Source organism: Podarcis vaucheri, assembly GCF_965113315.1.
Source record: "Podarcis vaucheri genome assembly, chromosome: 4".
Classification (NCBI taxonomy): Eukaryota; Metazoa; Chordata; class Lepidosauria; order Squamata; family Lacertidae; genus Podarcis; species Podarcis vaucheri.
This window is the reverse complement of record NC_138762.1, coordinates 5,538,351-5,561,035: the sequence shown is the minus strand read 5'-3', so window position 1 is coordinate 5,561,035 and position 22,685 is coordinate 5,538,351. Positions and strand designations below refer to the sequence as shown.

Here is a 22,685-nt window from a genome sequence, read left to right as displayed (position 1 = left end):
AGACACCCCAAAGGAAAGCTTTGTCTATTTGCCTATTTATTTCCATTCATGACTTCCATTCATAAAATAAAAAGGTAAAGGTACCCCTGCCTGTACGGGCCAGTCTTGCCAGACTCTAGGGTTGTGCGCTCATCTCACTCTATAGGCCGGGAGCCAGTGCTGTCCGCAGACTTCCATTCATAAAATACTTTGAAGCAATTCCTCATAAAAAGCATCAGCAATAGAAACAGTTGCACAATTTCATACTGTAGCAATTGGGGGATTGGGGGTGGGGGAGAGAAACAGTCTAAAACACTGTAATAAAATACAGTGGTGCCCCGCAAGACGAATGCCTCGCAAGACGGAAAACTCGCTAGACGAAAGAGTTTTCCGTTTTGGAGGTGCTTCGCAAAACGAATTTCCTATGGGCTTGCTTCGCAGGACGAAAATGTCTTACGAGTTCCTGCGGGTTCCCCCCCCTTTTCTAAGCCGCTAAGCCGCTTATCAGCTGATCCGATAAGCCGCTAAAAGCGCTAATTAGCGCTAATCCGCAAATCCGTCAATGGGCTTGCTTCGCAAGACGAAAAAACCGCTAGACAAAGAGAATCACAGAACGGATTCTTTTCGTCTTGCGAGGCACCACTGTACCGTATTTTTCCATCTATAAGACGCCCCCATGTATATATTTTGGGACTCCAAGTTGAGAAAATGGGGGGGGGGAGGATTGCCCAGACATATTGAGCTTTTTATGGGGGGGTGTTGAAAATCGCTAACCTGCAGGACCGCCACAGCCAATTGCACACACATCGACAAAGCTGCCAATCGTCTGCACACTCACCGGAAGCAAGTGCCAATCGCACGCCCAATTGCCGCAGCAGCCAGTGGGACTTCCCGCACCCACCAATCACATGCAAAAATGCCGCTGACAACCTCCTGCTCGCGGCAGCCACCAATTGCCCGTCCCACCTCTCCACTATCCGTATATAAGACGACCCCCAATTTTTAGCATAATGCTCCCGGCCTCTTGAGTGAGATGAGCGCACAACCCTAGAGTCTGTCAAGACGGTTTTAAGTCCAATATAGATGCAGCATGAGTTGGAATAAAGGGCAGTAGCTTTAAACTGGGGTGAGGGAGGTGAGGAGGCAATTGCCCCAAGAGAACAGTGGGGTGAATTGCTGTGAGCTGTAAAATGGGGTCACATCTGCTTATCTGCTTGCTTTGAAGTCTTAACTTTTGGTTTAGCGAGTTGGGGGAGGGCAGGCTTCTCCAGCTGCCAGCCTGTTGAGTGGTGGGGAAGAGGCCTCTAGGCCAGGGGTGGTTAATTTTTTGGTGTCTCCCAAAAATTTGACACATCACTTGGGAGGATAGGTGAACTACGGTAATACCAGTGTACTGGAAGAAGCAAAGATCACCAGTGTCAAAGCAACGATTCTTCAACATCAACTTCGTTGGACTGGTCATCATCTTCCAAAGCAACTACTCTATTCTGAACTTAAAAATGGAAAGCGTAATTCTGGTGGCCAATGAAAGATGTTTAAAGACTCTCTCAAGGCAAATCTTAAAAAATGTAGTATAAACACTGACAATTGCGAAACACTTGCCTGAGAGCGCTCCAGTTGGAGAACAGCCTTGACCAAAGGTGTCATGGGCTTTGAAGACACTCTAACTCAGGACGCAAGGGAGAAACGTGCTAAGACGAAGGCATGCTTGGCAAATCCACACTGTGATCAACTCCTGCCCGGAAACCAGTGTCCCCACTGTGGAAGGATGTGTGGGTCCAGAATTGGCCTCCACAGTCACTTACGGACTCATTGTTAAAACCATGTTCATGGAAGACAATCTTACTCGGCTATGAGGGATCACCAAAGAAGAAGAAGAAATGGGGCTGTTTCTGCCAGCTATCTGAGCTTGCTTTTCCTATAAGTAAGCCTCACTGGCAAAGCCATGCCACTTCAGTGGCCGTCCTGAAGCGTAGTGGCAAGGAATCCTGCATGTAAATCTCTTGATACACCTTTATAATAAAGCATTCGAATTAGAACAGAATTCAGAGAGAATTGTCGAGTTGGAAGGGACCCAGTGGAACCCCCTGTCTCTTGCAGGGATCGAACCTGCAACCTTGGCGTTATCAGCGCCACCCTCTAACCAACTGAACTACTCTGGAGTTTTGTGCATCTTGTTTTGGCATCCCTGCAACTGGGTCCTTCGAAGCATCAGTCAAGCCTTTGCCCTGGTCTGCATTTGGACCTGCAGATCAGAACAGGAGGGTGTGGTGGACCCTCAGCATATACTGTACTAAGGATGTCACCTTAAGCCCTAATCCATTGTAAAGATGCTTAGAATCATGGACTTAGAAGGGACCCCTGGGGTCATCTAGACCAACCCCCTGGAATAAGTACTTCTTATGCGACCATGAGTCTCCTTGACTGAAGTCTTTGAGACTTATAAGCATGCACGAGATCTGCTTGGCGTACGCCCAGGACCTCACTTAGCCTTCCTGGGACAAACAGTTTTATGGCTGCTAATAAACTGCACAGATCATGATGAGGACTTAGCAGCAGGCGGACTGCCTTGTCAGATCAGGCCAACACGCACCTGAGTCTGTCCTTGATTTGCTGGCAAAGCAGATTCCTGGGAGATAGGAGACTTTGCTCTGTCGGTTGTGCTCAGAATCAGGTATTCAGAGATAACCTTTATCTGGCTATGGAGAAGGCAGTTAAGAGTGTTATAAGAATTCTAAGGTCTCAAATATAGAATAAATGTTCATAAATGTACAAGGCAAACACATACATAAATGTATAAACCACGTGTCTGAAATAGTACAGGAGAGCAATCCTGAAGCCATTTTGACTCTCCCAAATTGACCTCAATATATTTCTCTGCAAGGAGAAAAGGAAATGGGGAAAGCTTTCCAATTGTCTTTGGACTGTAGGAACTTGCAAGTCCCTGCAAATACAGTTCTGAAAGGATCTGTTAAGTTGAGCAAACTTTCAATACAGTATGTGTAAGAGATTCAGAAACTAAAGTACTGTATTTTTTGCACTATAAGACGCACCAGACCACAAGACGCACCTAGTTTTTGGAGGAGGAAAACAAGAAAAAAATATATTCTGAATCTCAGAAGCCAGAACAGCAAGAGGGATCACTGCGCAGTGAAAGCAGCAATCCCTCTTGCTGTTCTGGCTTCTGGGATAGCTGCGCAGCCTGCATTCGCTCCATAAGACACATTTCCCCTTACTTTTTAGGAGGGAAAAAGTGAGACTTATAGAGCACAAAAAATACGGTATTTACCATCTCAAAGGAATGGCCAAGCTACCCAGATAATGCAATCAAGCAAGGCATTATTAGGGACGTGGGTGGTGCTGTGGGTTAAACCACAGAGCCTAGGACTTGCCGATCGGAAGGTCAGCGGTTCGAATCCCCACGACGGGGTGAGCTCCCGTTGCTCGGTCCCTGCTCCTGCCAACCTAGCAGTTCAAAAGCACGGCAAAGTGCAAGTAGATAAATAGGTATCGCTCTGGCGGGAAGGTAAACGGTATTTCCATGCGCTGCTCTGGGTGGACAATTTCAAAAGTCTCTATCGGGGCTTGCGCACCATTGTTCTGGATCTCTCCTACCTCCTTGCAAGGAGGGGAGGGAACTTTGTTGCAACAGAAAAATAAAGATTTTGCCTCCATCCATTCATCTCTGACCAATCATGGACTTAGGGGACCCAGTCCCTTGGGGAGCTGGGCAGCAAAAGCCAAACCCCCCATTTTTTTCCTATAACAAGAACATTACAGAAAGAAGTGGAAGAAATATCCCTCAGAATAAGAGCCGAGTTTGTTGGCAACATACCCCATGTCCCAAACACATAGAATTGTGTTGTAGAGATGTCCACCCCCCCAAAAAAAAATATTCTGCTTTTCAGACCAGATAAGCAAAGTTTGCATTTGAATTTGAACAGCCCTTCTGGCTGCTTGTAGTAGGTGACTGATTCTTTACTGTTTAGAACTCAGGATGGGACTTTCTGAGTTCAAAGCATGATCTCCGCTGCTGCTGCTGAGCTCTGGGAAGATTTTACATAACAGAGGTTAGAACTTTGGACTTTGGAGACAAATAGTGAGTTCTAATTCCAGGAAGGAGTGGCTTGCTTGTTGCAGAACCAGATGCTTTCTATTAAGGTCCTAAAAAGCAGGTGGCATCGACAGCAGCTGATTTTATCATTTTGCAATTTTGAATAAATTTGTGCTCCTGCGAGTGATTCTTCCAAACCATAGAAGTAAGACCTGCCAAGGAAGCTGTTTCATCGGATCGACTCAGGGAGTTTGCTTGCTCGTCAATTAATAGGGCAGAGAGGAGAGGAACTCTGCGCATGCTTTTGGGTTGCTGTTTTTTAAGCTGCTACTTAAAACACCTCCTATCTGGACCCTAGGAACGACCGGTCCAGAAGGGGCTGAAGAGCACCTACGTAAATGCATTTATTTAATGATATTACAGCAGGCAGGCAGGCGAGTTGCAGACGGAGTGAAGCAAGCTGGCACCTGACCAGGCAAGGGTTGATTTGTAGGGGGTGCGGAAGTCCAACAGGGGAAGTATGAATCTGGCCCATTCCCTGCTCACTATTATCAATATTATTATTACGTGCATTTATATGCAACCTTTTTCTGGCTCTCCTCCTCCTTATTTTATGCCCCCAACAACAGCAGGCCTGCAAGGGTAGGTTAGGCTGAGAGGCAGTGACTGGCACCTAAGGTCACCCTGTGAGAGCCCGGTGAGGAATTCAAACTCTTCTCTCCTCCAGGTCCCAGTCTGACACTAACCCAGTGGTGGCTAAACTTGGCCCTCCAGCTGTTTTGGGACTACAACTCCCATCATCCACAGCTAACAGGACCAGTGGTCAGGGATGGTGGGAACTGTAGTCCCAAAACAGCTGGAGGGCCACGTCTGGCCACCACTGCTCTAACCACTGCACAAAACTGCCTCTGCCACTTTCATGCAAACTTTTGTTCTTGTTTTTCCCTTATTAAACATTTTGCTTTTGAGCCACATGCAAGCAGCTCTAGCAGGCGAAACAATCAGCTGTCAGTTTCTCCCCAGCTTCCTCTTCCCATCCCAAATGCAGCATTTTCAAACACATTAAATACTCCTCCTTTGCTACCGAATTTGGTTCTATTGACAATAAAATTAAACAGGGTTCAGCATGAAGTAAGAATTGCATTTTTTAAATCAACCAATTAAATTGCTCCATTGCTTGATCGATCAACCAATCAAATAACTTGCCCCTCCTTTCCCCTCCCTCCTCAACAGCTGTATGAATAGGCGCCTGATTAAACACGCCCCTCGCAGAGACGCTGCAGGGCTCCACTGCGCAGGCGCGCAGGAATCCTCCTGGGAGGGGCGGGGTCAGGAGCCTTTCCAGCCGCCTTGGACGAAGAGGCTCCACCCACGCGCCTGCGCACTGGGCACGTGGAAAACCTAGAGTTAGAAAAAAGTGAAGAGGGGAAAACACTTCCGGTGAAAGATGTTGAGTGAAACAAACAAGACCCGAAACACCCCCCCACCGCCGCAAAGCGCTTCCGGGGCATGGCAGATGCGCTTCCGGGGCATGGCAGATGCGCTTCCGGGGGCATGGGGGGTTCGAACCGGGGTCGGCTTCTCCCTCAGCAGCGAAGTGGGAGGTGAGAAGGGAAAGGGGGGCAGGAGAGAAGGAAATGCACCGGGGGGGGGCCGGACCGGGGGCACCGCGGGCTCAATGACCCGGATGCTGGAGGTCATGACCTTTGGCTTGCAGGGGAGCCCATTTAACACCCCCCCCGGGCAGTGCCTAAAATAGGTGCGGGGGGTCTCACTCTGTGACCCCCCAAAGGCCCCGCCAAGTATTCCTGGGCCTGAGAGAAAGTGGGGGGGGGGGGAAGAATCCTGAGCCCATAGAGGGAGGGAGAGAAGCCCCCAGCCTCAGCTCCGTCCTTTGCTTAATATTATATTATACAGTAATTGAATTGTAATGGTTACTTTTATTTGTTTCTCATCTTGTAATATAATAATAAGCAGAGACATCACCTTGCCAACAAAGGTCCATATAGTTAAAGCCATGGTTTTCCCAGTCGTGATGTATGGAAGCGAGAGCTGGACCATCAAGAAGGCTGATCGCCGAAGAATGGATGCTTTTGAATTATGGTGCTGGAGGAGACTCTGGAGAGTCCCATGGACTGCAAGAAGATCAAACCTCTCCATTCTGAAGGAAATCAGCCCTGAGTGCTCACTGGGAGGACAGATCGTGAAACGACTAAACAACAACAATAATAATTTATTACAGATAGGTAGCCGTGTTGGTCTGCCATAGTCAAATAAAAAAAATCCTTCCAGTAGCACCTTAAAGGATCTGGCAACTTCTGTTTCAGTGTATCTGAAGAAGTGTGCATGCACACGAAAGCTCATACCAAGAACTAACTTAGTTGGTCTTTAAGGTGCTACTGGAAGGAATTTTTTTATTTTTAATAATTTATTATTTATACCCCACCCATCTGGCTGGGCTTCCCCAGCCACTCTTGTGCTGTGAACCACCCTGGAAAACTTTCACCATGTGATAAACTGCTTGCCTTATTAGTCCTATATCATTCAGGATGCAATTAAGTGCAGCTCCACTCAGTTCCCTTGTTGCCTTTGTTGTTGTTTAGTCGTGTCCGCCTCTTCGTGACCCTCTGGACCAGAGCACGCCAGGCACTCCTGTCTTCCACTGCCTCCCGCAGTTTGGTCAAACTCATGCTGGTCTCTTTAAGAACACTGTCCAACCATCTTGTCCTCCGTCGTCCCCTTCTCCTTGTGCTCTCCATCTTTCCCAACATCAGGGTCTTTTCCAGGGAGTCTTCTCTTCTCATGAGGTGGCCAAAGTATTGGAGCCTCAGCTTCACGATCTGTCCTTCCAGTGAGCACTCAGGGCTGATTTCCTTCAGAATGGATCGGTTTGATCTTCTTGCAGTGTTCCGTTGCGCCGGAAGTGGTTTAGTCATGCTGGCCACATGACCCAGAAAGCTGTCTCTGAACAAACGCCGGCTCCTTTGGCCTGAAAACGAGATGAGTTCCCCACCCCATAGTCACCTTTGACTGGACATAACTATCCAGGGGTCCTTTACCTTGGTCCTCTGAGATGCCTGCGATACATCCAATCCAAAAGAATGCAAAACGAACCAATGTTGCTTCATTTACATGTGTTAGCATCAAGTACTTGTTTTTCTAGCACTAGGAGGTTGAAGTGTGTTTGCTGAAGACCATGTGTTGGGTTCTGCCTGTGCCTGGAATCCCTTGGTACAATGTGGCGATGGTTTGGGTTGCATGGGCTGTGTGGCCAATGAGTGAAGGATCGTTTCTTAGGGACACAGGATCAGACCTGCCCCTGCCCTTTATAGTCCCATAGCTGACTATACAGTCATACCTTGGGTTGAAGTAGCTTTGGGTTCAGTGTTTTTGGGTTGCGCTCCACAGCGACCTGGAAGTAACGGAACACGTTACTTCCAGGTTTCGCTGCTCGCGCATGTGCAGATGCTCAAAATGATGTCACGTGCATTCGGGTACCACTGTAGTGCTTTTCCAAACATTTTTCTTCTCCCGATCCCTCAGGAAGTCATGTCCACGCTCTTTCCTTCCCTCTTCCCACGAGTCACTGAGGCGCTGTGGTTTAACCTGGACCGGCCATGTGTGGATGAGAATGAGCTTCAGCAGCAAGAACAGCAGCATCAGGCCTGGGTGAGCCATGCAAGGAGGAGAGGGGTCTTTGGGAATAAAGAAGAGGAAGGCGCAGGGCTGTCGGATGGAGCCAGCCAAACATGAGGAAGAACTTTCTGACAGTAAGAGCTGCTCAAAAGTGGTGGCCTCTCCTTCATTGGAGGTTTATAACAGAGGCTGGCCGGCCACCTGCCGGGGATTCTTGAGCTGTGATTGGTTGGACTAGATGACTCTGGTGGTCCTTTAAACTCTATGCTTCTGTGTAGTGAACAGGAAAAAGAAAGAGCTTTTTCCTGAGGGCAGTCTCATACTTTGTCCGTTGGAAAGCGTGTCCTTTCCCCTGCTTTCCCCTCCAATTCACCTGTCTTCCTTTTGAACCTTCCTTCTGGATGTTCTTGATAGTTTCTCTGAATTAATTTAACATTTTCTCCCTTTGTCACAGCTGCAGAGCATCGCTGAGAAAGATAACAACTTGGTCCCAATTGGGAAGCCTGCCTCCGAGGTAACAACCTTGTCAGCCCTTGGGATACACTGGAGTGGGGCGGGGTGTTCTGCAGCTATATTGGGAGGGTTTGTTCAAGGAGCTATGGATCTGGGCAGGTTATGGGCTGCCATTAGTATTATTATCAGCACCACCACATACTTAGATAATGATGTCACACCAGAGGAAAGGGCCTTGTTGCCCTGGGATTGCCTCCACCTCCGTCACTTATCTTAGATGTGCCTAATGCCTTCACTCCATCTCTTGGGTCCTTTCCTCTCATGGTTCCTCCCACTTGGACCATTTACATCAGGATCTCACAATTGCCACCCCCATATCATCCCTCCTCTGCAAGCCTAAACCTTCTGGTTCCTATTGAGCCATTCCCTTGTTGCTCTTAAAAGAGGAATGGTTCCTGCTCTGCTGGTTGCTGTTCTAACCATCTTCTGCAGAGTGCACAGAAAAACAGGCACCTATATCTTGCAGGGAGGGGTGGCAAAAGCACAAGGCCTTCTAGGCTTAATGAGGATGTGAGAAATTCTAGGCTTACCCTTTAGGAGCTACATAAGAGCGGAGAAATCCTGGACTCCTTTTAAGAAGATTGTGACGTGTGTAAGAAAGGGAAAGGAACTGAGATGGGTGTTTCATATCATTTAGAAGGAGAGCTTGCAGGATTGAGAGGAACTTCCTGCGTTTTAAAGCTGCAATCCCCCTTGAGGATAGCAGGGGCTGCAGATAAATTGTAATATTGTCTTGAGGGCTTACATGGTAAGCCACATGGTTGAATTTATTTGAAATATTGTTATATCACCTTTAACGGTAACAGCCGTATCAAGGCAGTTTGCAAAACATCATCATCATCATAATTTAAAATATTAATTTAAAATAATAATTTTATTTATACTCCGCCCTTCCAAATTCAGAAAACCGGGCTCAGGGCGGTTAACAGCAAATTTAAAACACTTAATTGATGCAACAAAAAACAGCATAAAATACAGTATAAAATGTGAATAACAATAAATTCAGAATTCAAAAATCAATTTAGGGGAGAAATCCATCCAATAAATATTAGGTGATCACCAGGGCTAGCTGGCTAAATTAGTCCTATTTAGGCCAACGAGGAGACCAGAGGAGAATTAGCTGTGGGATCCCAGAGCGGGGAATCTTCATAAAAAGGGGAGGGGGAGGGAAAGAAGGGGAATAAAAGATCAGGCTAAGTTCAAATGGAAAGCCAGGCAAAATAGCTGTGTCTTACAGGCCCGACGGAAGGAGGTTAAATCCTGCAGGGCCCTGGTCTCATGGGACAGAGCATTCCACCAGGTCGGAGCCATCACTGAGAAGGCCCTGGCCCTGAGGGAGGATAATCTGACTTCCTTAGGGCCCAGGACCTCTAAACTATGGATATTCATGGACCTTAAGGTCCTCTGTGGGGCAGACCAGGAGAGGAAGTCCCGTAAATACGAAGGCCCTAAGCCACAAACATAAAGCAGAGCAGCCAGTTAAGTCAGCTGTTGGCCAGGGGCTGGAACAGGAAAGATCCCACATTGTGGACAAGGGCTCTGTGGTGCACAGGAGCCGGGAAGGGAGGTTGGCAGGAAAGTGACGGCTGCGCCTTTGCTTTGCCTTAGCAGACTTATGACGAGGAGGAAGAAGAGGATGACGAAGATGACGAGGACAGCGAGGAAGACTCCGAAGATGACGAGGACATGCAAGACATGGACGAGATGAACGACTACAACGAGTCTCCGGATGATGGGGAGATCAATGAGGTTGGTAGGGGGCTCCTCGCGGGTCTTGGCTTCCTCATTCCCACGTCTAGATCTGGGAAGAATTCTGTGGGATTCACTGGGGCGCCCTTGTAGCCAGACAGCGGACCATGAGGGAGTCAGCATAAGAATGTTGATTTAATTGAAAAGACACCAGCATTTCTACGTACTTGTGTTGTCCGGTGTACACCATTTCTGTCTGCCCTACATGCTCCAAAAGTGGCTGCCTCCAGGTAACTATATAATTGCAATGGGATAGAACTTCAGCCTCAGCAACTGACTATGGCAACTGACTTCTATTAATCTGAAATAGCTGTTCTGCCTTATGCTGTCTACAGCATAAAAGGACTATACATTTGGGTGTCTGGTCTGCACAAGCATTGTAGCTTCTTGGGCTTCTTTGCAATGCTCAGTTTCTCAATGCAAGAGGTACAATGTGTTGCCTAGAAGTCATTTCTTCTGACCTGGAAGTCCTGCTCCAACTCTCTATTTTTAATGGCTGGTTGCTGTTACTTAGTGATGGGTAAGCATTTTGCACATGTTTAATTTGACCTCAAACTATTCCTTAGCTTTTCTGATTTAGTATCCTTGTCGCAACAGTGCCTGAGATTGTAGTTGCTGATGTGGGAAGGTGTGGGAATGCAGATCTGCCAAGTATCTGTTAAATCTTTCTAGTGGAAACACAGGACTACTCATTTTTTCATGGAGACGATGTTATTGGGTTGTTGTTTTTATTTTGATTATTTTGTGGTTTTTATGTTGATCTTTTCTGTGAACCACCCTGAGACCTCCGGGTATAGGGTGGAATATAAATTAATTAAATAAATAAATAAATAAATAAATAAAAAATACAAGGAGGGCCTCAGCAAAGGTGCAGTGCTGAAGGAGCTGAGCAGCTCAGAGGGCGTGGGCACATAGCTCACATCCTCACAAGAGGCTATTCATTTGCAGTGGCATCCCTTTCAGCTTGGCCTCTTAGCAATTCATCGTTTTGTGTCTCTCTCCCCAGGTGGATATGGAAGGGGCTGAGCAAGATCAGGACCAGTGGATGATCTAGATTCCCAAAAGAACTCAATCCAGCCTTTGGATGTGCATCTGTCCTCCGTGGAGCAGGAAAGGAGGGGAATGTCTCCCCGAGCCAGGCCGTTTGCAAAGCAGGCTGGCGTGTGTGTGATCCAGGCCTGCCCTGAATCCTGGCTGGGAAGTGGGACCCATTCCTGCCCCCATCCCTGCCGCAGAAGTGCTGCCCCGCTGGGCTCGTTCATTGTCGTTCTGCTGAAGTTTTTTGGGCAGCTAAAAACTCCAGAGAGGAAAGGAGTTGAGGTTCAGCGCTTGACTTTGGCAGCAAAGGCAGCCGGTCTTTTGTTTGCGTTTGGGGTGTATGTGTGTGTGTGTGTCAGTTTTCTGCTCTCGGCAGAAACAGTTTTGTCAATAAACCTTTTTCTTTTGTTATCTGGCCTATGTTTTTTCTTCTCCGCCGTGGCATGTGGTTAGAGGCTCCATCACAGTGGTGGTGGTGGGTGAATGCCTGCACACCCAGTGGCGGAAGAAGCCACTTGGGCGCCTGGGGCAGCACGCCCAGGGTCACAGCGAGCAGCCCATAGGGGTGGGGCACACCATGGGGCCTCCGGAGTCTGCCTGCCTCCTCCCACTCAGCCACCCTACAGCTGGGGGAGAGGCAGCGGGCAGACTGTATGGGCAGTGCGGAGCTGGCACACCCCCAAGCCGCTGTGTCTCTCCCAGTAAAGACGCGTGGCTTGGGCACACTGCAGGCCCCGCAGTGAGTGCCGCCTGGCATTTTGTCACTCCTCTCATTGGTGACACCCAGGGTGGTCTGCACCCATCGTACCCCCCTTCCTCCACCCCTGTGCACACCTCTGAGAAAAGAACGTAAGAACCAAAGACTCTTGGAATCGTAGAATTGGAAGGGACCACAAGGATCATTCCAGTCCAACTCCTGCAATGCAGGGGTTTTTTTTGTCCAACATGGGGTTCAAACCCATCACCCTGAGATTAAAAGTCTCATGCTCTACTGACTGAGCTATCTGAGAAGAGCCTGCTGGGCTAGACCAATGGGGGTCTTATTCTCATAGTGGCTCTCCAGATGCCTGTGGTAACCCCCCATGCAGGATCTGAGTACAGTGGTGCCTCGCAAGACGAAAAGAATCCGTTCTGTGATTCTCTTCGTCTAGCAGTTTTTTCGTTTTGCGAAGCAAGCCCATTGACGGATTAGCGCTATTAGCGGCTTTTAGCGGCTTTTCTGCTGATCGGATCAGCTGATAAGCGGCTTAGAAAAAGGGGGGGAAAGGGAAAAAAACCAGTAGGAACTCGCAAGACATTTTCGTCTTGCGAAGCAAGCCCATAGGAGATTCGTTTTGCGAAGCACCTCCAAAACGGAAAACTCTCGTCTAGCGAGTTTTCCGTCTTGCGAGGCATTCGTCTTTGGAATTTGTTGTGCCACTAATATTTTTAGAGGCAATAGTGAAAAAGAGTATTGCCTGAGAAGTGTGATCCAATTTGCTTGGAGGTTAAACAGGGCGGGGTGGCAGGAGGTTACTATAGAGAGGGAAGGTGCCCAAATTTTGAGAATTCCTCCCTGATGATATTTATCGTGGACCTTTCATTGCTTTTTTGGCACCAGGCTAAATCTGGCCTGTTCTCTAACAACTTGAAATAATGTCTGAGCCCCTGTTTAATCGTCCCCTGTTGTTTGGTGTTTTAATGGCCTGGTTTCACAGATTTCGCCTGCCCTGCTGTTTTTATAGTAGTTTTTAAACAAAATTTTGTTATTGTAAGCTGCTTTGGTGACATTGGTGATTGCAGGGCAGAAATCTGATTAAATTAATTAGTACAAGGAATTTGTTATGGTTTTTTTCTTGGTCTTCAGTCAGTCAGGGTGTTGTAGAATTTGCTGTGGTTCTGAGATGAGCCCATTTGGTTACTGACCTTTGAGCAAAGCCCATCTAAACCCTGGCCATCTAGGAGAGGTGCTATTTACTAACTCCTTCCTTTAATTCTAAAGCCCCATCCATTTGCCCATTTTTTCAGACTGAAAAAAAAGACAGTTGGAGTCAGGGCAGATCATTTTATTCTCTGCAATCATTCAAGTTAGATTTCTAAATATAGGTGATTGACTACATGGAACTGGATGAGATGACTGGCAGAATCCGAGACCAGGGAGAAGAGTCGGTGAAAGAAGACTGGAAGAAATTTAAGGACTATTTAAAGAAATATTGTAAAATGAATGAATGTTAGAAAGATGTTGGATAGAAACTAAGTGGTTTCCAGCTGTAATGCTTTAGGAGACATGAAAAAAGGATTATAAATGGGTAAAAGTTTAATGGTAAGGATTTGCTGAACTAACAAATTGAACTGGAATACAAAGAAGGGAAGTATGAGGAGGTCGAAGGAAATAAGGCTATGGAAGTTATGTTATTGAAAATTAATATGTGTTTTTAACTGTTTATTATTTTGTATGTTTATTTTCTATTTTTTTTCTTATATCCATTTTTTAAAAATAAATATCTTATTTAAAAAATCGATTTCTAAATATAATTCACAGTGTTTCCCTCTTGCCTTCTTTTTGAACCGCCTTGAACTAGACTGAGGCCTGTTAATCAGTTCCAATCTAGAAATCTCGGGGCTTTTTTTGTTTGCTGGCAGAGAAGATTTCAAACTGCCAGTTGATAATTGTGACATCCAAATAGCTCACTTGCCTCAATTCAAGGCCTGCCATGGGGAACTCAATACTCGCCCCAAAACGGGAAATTTGCATGAGGAGAAAGTCATTTTGTATTCGTTATATCGGTGCCATTTCCATGGCTGTTTGCAGGGGTGTGCAAACCAGGACAGGATCTTTCTTTGCTCTCCCTCCCTGCAAGGAAGGAGACCACCCCATCTCTTTATAGCCGCATCTCAGGCTCTTGAGGAAGGAGCTGTCTAGGCCCCCATTGGCGATGTTAAAAGAATTTTAAGTTCTCCAATATAGAAAAAATATTCATAAATGCACACATATCTAAATATATGAACCATGTGCCTGAAATAGTACAGGAGAGCAATCCTGGGGTCATTTTGACTCTCCCAATGGCCTCAAATATTCCTCTACAGTAGGGAGGCAAATGGGAGAAGCCTTCCCTTTGTCCTTTCACTTGCAAATCCTGTCTTAAAGGTGTATTTGTGTATGACTAGGGTGAGCCTGTGACCAGATTCAAGAACTAAAGTTCCAGTAGTAGATAGGTAGCCGTGTTGGTCTGCCATAGTCAAAATAAAAAAAATTCCTTCCAGTAGCACCTTTAAAGATCAACTAAGTTAGTTCTTGGTATGAGCTTTCGTGTGCATGCACACTTCTTCAAGCTCATACCAAGAACTAACTTAGTTGGTCTTTAAGGTGCTACTGGAAGGAATTTTTTTAAATAAGAACTAAAGTATTAACCATCACAAAAGAATGGTCGATCTGCGCAGGTAATGTAATCAGTGACCATTACCAGGTATCTTGGCAGGCAGGATTTCTGCTGTAGACCGCCTCTTTCTGTGATGTATGTACGATTTTTTTTGGGGGGGGGGGTCTTTGGCGACCAGGTGGGCAATTTCAAAACTATATAAGGCCTTGCACACCATTGTTTTGGGTTCTCCCTCCTGTGTGTGGTGAGAGGGGACCTGTTGCAACCGTTCCTTGAAGATCAGGCTTATTAGCCGCTTTGCTTCTGTTAACGGAGAAATCTGAGGGCTCCCTTGGACAAAAAAAAACCCAAGGGCACCAGCCAGGAATACCAGAGCAAAACAGGTGCCAGTAGGCTTGGTCTTTATTGAAGACTGTTGTGACAGGACTCCCGCAAGGTGGAACAAGATGGAAGCCCTGAACAAAAGAAGACCCCAACTTTTATTAGCTACTAATCCCCCATTCTACACCCCTAAGACTACATCATAACTACATCATGACTACATCATTGACACATCACAAAGAGGAGGGGTTCAGGGAGGAGTTGTGGTGGTAACCTGAGTGTCTTGTCACCTGTCCGGTTCCTCCTTTCCCCCTCCCCATAAGTACTTTCCTGAGGACAAAGAGGAGTTCACTGTTTCCTGCCCCCAGAGGGAAGGGCTGGTCAGTGTCCTTTGTTTCAGTCCATGCTGAATCCACTTCCATATGCAGGTCCTTTGTGAGTTTAACGATCTTCTGTCTAGGACCATCAAGGTTGGCATGCCAACTGGGTAGGACTTGCTTGGGGGATTATGGCTGCCTTGTGTCAAGTCTCCCCCCCTTTGATAGTCCTTCCTTCAGGGTGTAAAATAAAAGTGGAACGGTACAGATCCGATGTACGGCTGATTTTCTATGAATTTATAACAGAAGCGTCACGTGTGTCATGTGTGAGTGAGTGTGTGTGTGTGTGTGTCGTGTTTGTACAAACTGAATGATGGGGGGTTCCTGCAACACTTCTCAATATTCTCTGGTTGGCCTCTGTTCTTTCCTCCTACCGATAGGGGAGCCACTTAAGGGCTCTGGAATACCCCATAAGAGAAACGGATCAGTTTTCCCTATAACTGTGGCATCTCCCATCACTGCAGACCCGTCCAGGTGAGCTGGGCCATGCCGTCGGGAATGGCCCGGAAGTACTGCAGACTGGTCCTGTGAATCCTCCACTTATACTTGCCGCAGGCCTTGACGTACTGCATGAAATGAGGCGCTCCGGGGAAGATGATGTTGTCGGCCACGATGGTGGCCCCTTCCAGGAGGAGATCGTGGGCCTCCAGCAGCTGGAGGTCTCTCAGGTAGCAGCGCTTCCAGTGGTCCATGAAGATGAAGTCCACGTGGCTCAGCCCGTATTTCTCCTTCAGCTGGGGGATGACTTCCTGCGAGGGTCCCCGGATGAGCTCCACCTGCACAAGAGCAGTGGTTGAAAGAGAGGCAGAGGCATTTCTGTTAAGTATTGTTGGCAGGGACATCCCAAATGCCTTCAGAGCATAGCTGTCAAGCATCCCTTATTTGGCGGGACAGTCCCTTATCCCAGCGCCATGTCCCGCTGCTGTCCCTTATTGATGATGTCCGTTAAATAAGCTACTGAAGGTAATGGGGCCCTTTCTATGTCCAGCTGTCCTTTGTCAACAACAAATTGCTGCTGGTTTTTTGTGTTGAATATATGCTATCTGGTAATTTATGGACCTAATAGGTATCTAAAGCCATTTGCACACAACAAAATATGTATTTTATCAAAGTAATTGTTGATCCCTTATTTTGGCTGCTGATCCCTTATTTTTGAGGCTGCTGGTCCCTTATTTTCAAATCTGTAAGTTGACAGCTATGGTTTAGAGAGGTGTTTTTATATGCAACGGCCGCAGCTCGGACTTTGGTGGCAAAGGGGTGGAAGGAAGAAGAAGTCGTGCCAACAACGGATTGGCACAACAGGCTACAAGAATTTGCTGAAATGGCAGAGTTGACAAATAGCCTGAGAGGCAACTCAAAACAAAAATTTATGGAAAAGTGGGATAGATATATGTTCAAAAATACAGTAAAGGTTCGCTACCTATGCTAGCATTCAATTGACTTTGGAGAGAGACTGAGCTGAGAAATAAGACCAAGAGTACATCTTGACATAGGAATGTATTAAATAAAATGTAAAGAAATATACAATATTATGAGTACATTCATTTGTAAAAAAAAGGAATATACAATGGGATAGACATGGGAATTGAATCTTTTCTTCTGATGGCTCCAGTTTGCCCTGCTTGATTGTGTCTCAGGCCAGGGCTAGCTAGCCCTGGAGGTTTTGCTGTTAGGGGTCTTATGAGAATTTTAAAGTCTCAAATATAGAATAAATATTCATAAGTGCACACATATCTAAATATATGAACCATGTGTCTGAAATAGTGTGGGAGAGCAATCCTGAAGCCATTTTGACTCTCCCACTGACCTCAAAAATTCCTCTGCAGTAAGGGAGGGAATTGGGGAAAGCCTTCCCTTTGTCCTTTCGCTTGCAAATCCTGTCTTAAGGGTGTACTTGTGTATGAATAGGGTGAGCCTGTGACCTGGGACTCGGGAACTAAAGTATTTATGTTTAGGGAAGCTTTTAATGTTTAATAGGTCATTGTATTTTAGTGTTCTGTTGGAAGCCGCCCAGAGTGGCTGGGGAAGCCCAGCCAGATGGGCGAGGTATAAATAAATAAATTATTATTATTATTATTATTATTATTATTATTATTATTATTATTATTATTATATTTACCATCACAAAAGAATGGCCAGGCTGCCCAGGTAAAGCAATCAGTGACCATTATCAGGTATCCTGGCAGACAGCCTCCTGTGATGTATTTCTGCTGTAGACCTGCCTCCTCCTGCGATGTATGTATGATATTTTGGGGGGTGGTCTTGGGCTACGGGGGGGGGGAGGCAATTTCAAAAGTCTACACAGTCATACCTCGGATTGAAGTCGCTTCAGGTTAAGCCTTTTTGGGTTGCGCTCCGTGGTGACCCGGAAGTAACGGAGCGCGTTACTTCCAGGTTTTGCTGCTTGCAGATGTGCAGACGCTCAAAATGACGTCACGCGCATGCGCGGAAGCGGCGAATCGCGACCCACACATGCGACGACGTGGGTTGTGTTCGCTTCAGGATCCAAACGGGGCTCTGGAACGGACCCCTTTTGCATCCAGAAGTACCACTGTATAAGGGTTTGTGCCCCATTGTTCTGGGTTCTCTCCTCCCTCCTGCATGCGGTGAGTAGGGACCCTGTTCTAACAGTTTAATAAAGATCAGGCTCACTAGTCGCTTTGCTTCTCAATATACTCTGGTTGGCCTCTGTTACAGTGGTGCCCCGGAAGACGAATGCCTCGCAAGACAAAAAACCCGCTAGACGAAAGGGTTTTCCGTTTTTCGATGCGCTTTGCAAGACGAATTTCCCTATGGGCTTGCTTCGCAAGACGAAAACGTCTTGCGAGTCTTGCGATTTTTTTCGCTCCCCCCCTTTTTCTAAGCCGCTAATAGCCTTTTAGCTGCTAAGCCGCTAAGCCTTTAATAGCCGCTAAACCGCTAATAGCGCTAAGCCGCTAAGCCGCTAATAGGGTTGCTTCGCAAGACAAAAAACCGCTAGATGAAGAGACTCGCGGAACGGATTATTTTCGTCTTGCGAGGCACCACTGTATTTCCTCCTACTGATAGGCAACCTGCTTAAGGACTCTATATGGGCTCTGGAATACCCCAGAAGAGAAAAGGAGCAGTTTTTCTTATAACAGGGGCAAAACAGAAATTGCCATGTCCTCCTCTGCCTGCCTGCCTGCCTCAGTTACATGCCTGGCCCTGGCAGCGGGTGCACAACAGACACACGGCAGAGAGGGGAGGAAGCGCGAACAAGCACAGGGGGTGAATCTGCCGCGTTCCCCAGCTCTCCAGAGCCTGCCACCCTAAGGCAACCACCTCACTTTGCCTCTAGCTCTGCCCCCCGTCCCCCGGCAGCTTGGCAAGGGCAGCTGTGGAAGCCCAAGCCACTCACGGTGTCGTCGTCGAAGCCAGCGAGGCGGATGACCTTCTCGGCCACGGCTGCTTTGCGGTCGTCCATCTCCACGGTGTACAGCCGGGCACCCAGCGGCAACAGCTGCGCGATGAGGATGGTGGCATATCCACAGTAGGTGCCCAGCTCCAGGACTCGGAGGGGGGCCTTCTCGTAGATCAGCCGCTCCAGGATCTTGGCTAGAAGGCACCAAATCAAGGTTGTGTTTGGGGTGAGGAAGGATGGAGGGTGCCCAGCAGCCAGCCACCTCTTCCCAATTTATTCCCTGCGGTTATTCTAAGACAGCGTTCTCCAAGACGGTGCCCTCCACAGGGCTGGCCAGGACTGTTGGGAGCCAGAGTACGAAATCTCAGGAGGGCACCATCTTGGGGAAGGCTAAAGCCCACCAAGGCAAGAATATTACTAGCGAAGAATTGGAAGAAACAAGATTTACCAACTACAGTTTAGAAGAATGGCAGATGAAGATGATGGACTATATGGAACTTGCTGAATTGACTGGGAGACTCCGAGACCAGAGAGAAGAGACGGTGGAAGAAGACTGGAAGAAGTTTAAAGAATATTTGAAAAAATATGTTAATATTAAAATCTTAGCTTTGGAAGTGGATATAGGATGTAGGTTTAGAAGTAGAAGACAGTGTATTTAAAAATAGTATTATTTGTAAGTGATAAAATGTGAAGATTTTTAAGGTAAAAGTGTGATAAAAAATGGTTTAATATTACACTATAGTATAATGTATTTTAAAATGGGGTCTCAGAGTTTTTAGGAGTTTTGGAATGTTTTATGTAGTTTTTCAATTTCATTGTTCTTCATGGGACAATGACAATAAAGATATTGTATGATATATGAAACTGCTAAAGATGAGGTAAAATGAAAATCAGATGGGGGGACATGGGGAAGCTCACCTAACAATGTTTAGAAAAAATAAGGGTAAGACAAGAATTTGTTTGTATTGTTTGTTTTTCTGTTTGTATTGTTTATTTGTGTTATAAAATGAATAAAAAAATTGGGGGGGAGGGAGTCCACCAGGGCCTTACGAATAGCCGCTGCCTTCGCAGTCCCAGGGCTAAAGTCTCGTGCGGCTTGTACAGCTGTAGAAGCTATTTGGGACCTGCTAATTTTGGCTGGCCGGACTTAGGGAGCTCAGTCTCCTGCCTGGATTAAGGCAGAAATGTGACCCTGTGTCTCCAAGCCCAAGGCTTTAGTGCTGTGATTCCTCCGTGCCAGAGGTAAAGACTCTCTGCCCGTGCTCAGAGGCAATCTCTCCTCTTAGCTGGCTGGAGCGTGGTGCTGATAATGCCCAGATTGCGGGTTCAATCCCCGCAAGGAGGGGCCGGACTACATGATCCTCAGGGTCCCTTCCAACTCTAGAATTCTAAGGGACGTGCTGTGGTGCCGAAACCCATTTGGCAGGCATCTTCAGTGTGCCAACAGCCAATGAAAGAGGGCACAACACTATTTACAGCTGCGCTGTTGGCTCCTCGACCAGAAACTGGCACAAAGCAACCAAAAGTCTATTAACATGATTCTTTGCTTGTGTTGGCTTGTGGGGTGGGCCCTCTGGGAGGGGTTGGGAATCGCTTCCGCCGTGAATCTTGGTTCACTGAAATGCTTTGAAACTTCATCCTTTGAAAACCAACCAATTCCTGGTGAGTTTGAAAGCTGCAATAAATTGTGAGGGAACACCTGGGACCGGATGCCACCGGCTCTTACGACTCTCTTTTACAATCGTATACTGAGTGTCTTGCAGCATAAGGGGGAAATATAACGTAATAGTAATTATAATGCAAATAACATGCGTATGCTATAAGCCCTAAAAACAGCCCAGGTGCGTCAGGGCTAAAAGATGTTTCAAAGTGAATAACTAAAAGAGATGGTGAGCTTAGAAGCTCATTGTAACCAGGTTGTTTTCAATAACTGGTACATAGGTGCCTGGCTCGAATGCTGTAAATCAGGCATGCCCAAAGTCTGTTTCAGGGGCGTAATCCGGCCTGCCAGTCGATTGAATCTGGCCCCTGTGGCAGTTTATTATTGGTCTCAACTAGGGGCAGGGCCTTTTCAGTACTGGCCCCGACTTGGTGGAACGCTCTGTCACAAGAGACTGGGACCCTGCAGGACTTGACATCTCTCCGCAGGGCCTGCAAGACAGAGCTGTTCCGCCTGGCCTTTGGACTCAGTCTGACCCTTATGTTTCCCTCCCCTTATGGTTTTGATCTATGGGCTACTTTTAAAATGAGGCTGCATTTTAACCTGTATTTTAAATTGGGGTTCCCCCCCCCCGTTATGTTTTTCTTGTAATTTACTGGTGTTAGCTGCCCTGAGCCCTGGGGTAAAATTAAAAAAAAACCTCTTCAATCCTAAAAGAAGCTCAACAACTTCTATTCTAAAAAAAGTTCAGCAATTTTGGTTGGCCCTCACGGCCCTTCACTTCATCAAATCTGGCCCTCTTTGAAAAAGTGTGGACATCACTGCTGTAAATGGCAGGGGTTGGACTAGATGACGCTTAGGACCCCTTTCCAGCTCTACAATTCTGTGGTTCTACATTCCTTAATGGTTGCCGCGGTCTTTCTAGTCTTTGGCACAGCATTCTAGCAGAGGCGGTCTGGAGCACTTTAAATAGGCAGAAAGAAAGAGGGATCGTGGGACCTGGCCTTATCTATTTGCGATTTGTGCTTCTAGCCTGCCCTTCACCAAATATTTCCAGGGCAGGTTACTGATTACCACAGTTGACATTAGTACAACGTATGCCCAAAATTTTATCTAGACTAAAACCACAAAAAACGGCCACAGCTATGAATAAAACACTCTGATTCGGGATCAGCAGTTTTGCTGCCTGCTTTAGAAGTTTGATTGCTTCCGCTATGATCTGCTTCTAAATGTGTAGATACTGGCTTGAATATAAGCCTCACTTTCCTCCCCAAATTCTGACCGTGAAAAGTTACAGTGCGGCTTAAATTTGTGACCTTACAAAAATGGGCTTTTATGAGATCGCTGCTGAAACAGACATACGGTAAAACGAAACGGGTGTGAGTGCCTGTGGAATTTGAAGGGAGCGGCTTATATTCTGGTATTGTCTTTTTTTCTGTGTGTCCCCCCCCCCCCTTTGAATTTTAAAGGTGCGACTTATATTCAGATGCGGCTTATATTTGGGCCAATACAATACGTCTAATACAGCAACATATTGAAGGGGCAACAGGAAGTTTAAAAACTACAGAATTCTCTCCCCCAGGAGGCAGCGAGGGCCAGCAGCTTGGATGGCTTTAAAAGAAGATTCGACAAATTCACGGAGGAGACATGGTGGCTATTTTCTTTCTCTGCTGTTGTGGCTCCGAAGGGACCCAAGGATCATCGAGTCTAACCCCCTGCAATGATCTAGCATGGCTCTCCTTATGTCAGGCATGTGCAAAGTCTGTTTCGGGGGGGTCTAATCCGGCCCTCTGGTTGATTTAACCCGGGGTAAAATTGTAAAAAAGCTCAACAATTTCAATCCTAAAAAAAGCTTTGGCCGGCCCGCACACATGTTCACTTCATCAAATCTGTCCCTCTTTGAAAAAAAGTTTGGGCACCCCTGCTTATGTCCTTACCAGTGTGCGCTCTCCCTCTCATTATAGTTAGACCTAAGAAGAGCCCATTCCATGGAACTCCCCGCCACTTGATTAAGTCAAGGGGCCAAGGCAATCGCATCGTGTCTCAGGCCTTCAACATGGGGTAGGTTGTTCAGAAAGAAACAGAGGCAAATTAAAAACAGACGGATCCGGGCTTCCTCACTGCATTACCCATCCCATCCAACATTTCTCTGGCGAAAATAGGGACGTCCTATTCCATCCCCTCCAACATTTCTCCAGTGAAAATAGGGACGTCCTATTCCATCCCCATGAAAAACAGGGATGTCCTATTCCATCCCCTCCAACATTTCTCCCGTGGAAATAGGGACGTCCTGTTCCATCCCATCCAACATTTCTCCCACGAAAACAGGGACATTTCCGCGTCCCCATTGCACACCTTTTTGGGGTCCCAGGTTGCTGAGATACTCGCAGTGGTAGCTCCAGTGGTCAAAGGTCTCCAAGATGTGCTGGGGGTCTCCCGGGATGGTGTGGGTCAAGACGTACTGGAAGGCCCTCTCTTCCTTGGGGATGCCCGTCAGGTAGTCTCGCAGCCGCCGCACCAGCACCGCCCGGTAAAAGAGGCAGAAGTAGTGCCGGTAGCGGATGAGCAGCGTCACCACGAAAGGGATGAACGCCAGCGCAATAGCCGGGGAGACCAT

The 22,685-nt window shown here is 47.0% G+C and overlaps 2 protein-coding genes across 3 annotated transcripts; one reads left to right on the top strand and one right to left on the bottom strand.

The window, feature by feature from the left end:
- Window positions 1-5,557: 5,557 nt before the first annotated feature.
- ANAPC15 (anaphase promoting complex subunit 15) lies at window positions 5,558-11,380 on the top strand. Of its 2 annotated transcripts, none has more exons than XM_082219661.1 (5): window positions 5,558-5,637; window positions 7,577-7,702; window positions 8,124-8,183; window positions 9,794-9,931; window positions 10,938-11,380. In XM_082219661.1, exons 1-5 carry the CDS (start codon window positions 5,572-5,574, stop codon window positions 10,983-10,985), a joined length of 438 nt encoding a protein of 145 aa, XP_082075787.1. In that variant the 5' UTR covers window positions 5,558-5,571; the 3' UTR covers window positions 10,986-11,380. The 2 variants fall into 2 exon arrangements, with proteins under 2 accessions (XP_082075787.1, XP_082075786.1); XM_082219660.1 differs by having other exon boundaries at window positions 9,791-9,931.
- Window positions 11,381-14,693: 3,313 nt separating this feature from the next.
- Window positions 14,694-22,685, bottom strand: LOC309531078 (transmembrane O-methyltransferase homolog; the record flags this gene model as incomplete). Its single annotated transcript, XM_082220374.1, has 3 exons — window positions 14,694-15,802; window positions 18,406-18,602; window positions 22,424-22,685. The coding sequence occupies 3 exons, from the start codon at window positions 22,683-22,685 to the stop codon at window positions 15,482-15,484; spliced, it is 780 nt and encodes a 259-aa protein (XP_082076500.1). The 3' UTR covers window positions 14,694-15,481.

What these genes read in the sequence shown, in the direction of transcription:
- ANAPC15 (XM_082219660.1), top strand. Translation starts at nt 5,572, where the DNA reads ATGCGCTTCCGGGGGCATGGGGGGTTCGAACCGGGGTCGGCTTCTCCC. An exon ending in CCTCAGCAGCGAAGTGGGAG is followed by an intron (nt 5,638 to 7,576) that starts GTGAGAAGGGAA and finishes CCGATCCCTCAG; the next exon opens with GAAGTCATGTCCACGCTCTT. An exon ending in TTGGGAAGCCTGCCTCCGAG is followed by an intron (nt 8,184 to 9,790) that starts GTAACAACCTTG and finishes GCTTTGCCTTAG; the next exon opens with CAGACTTATGACGAGGAGGA.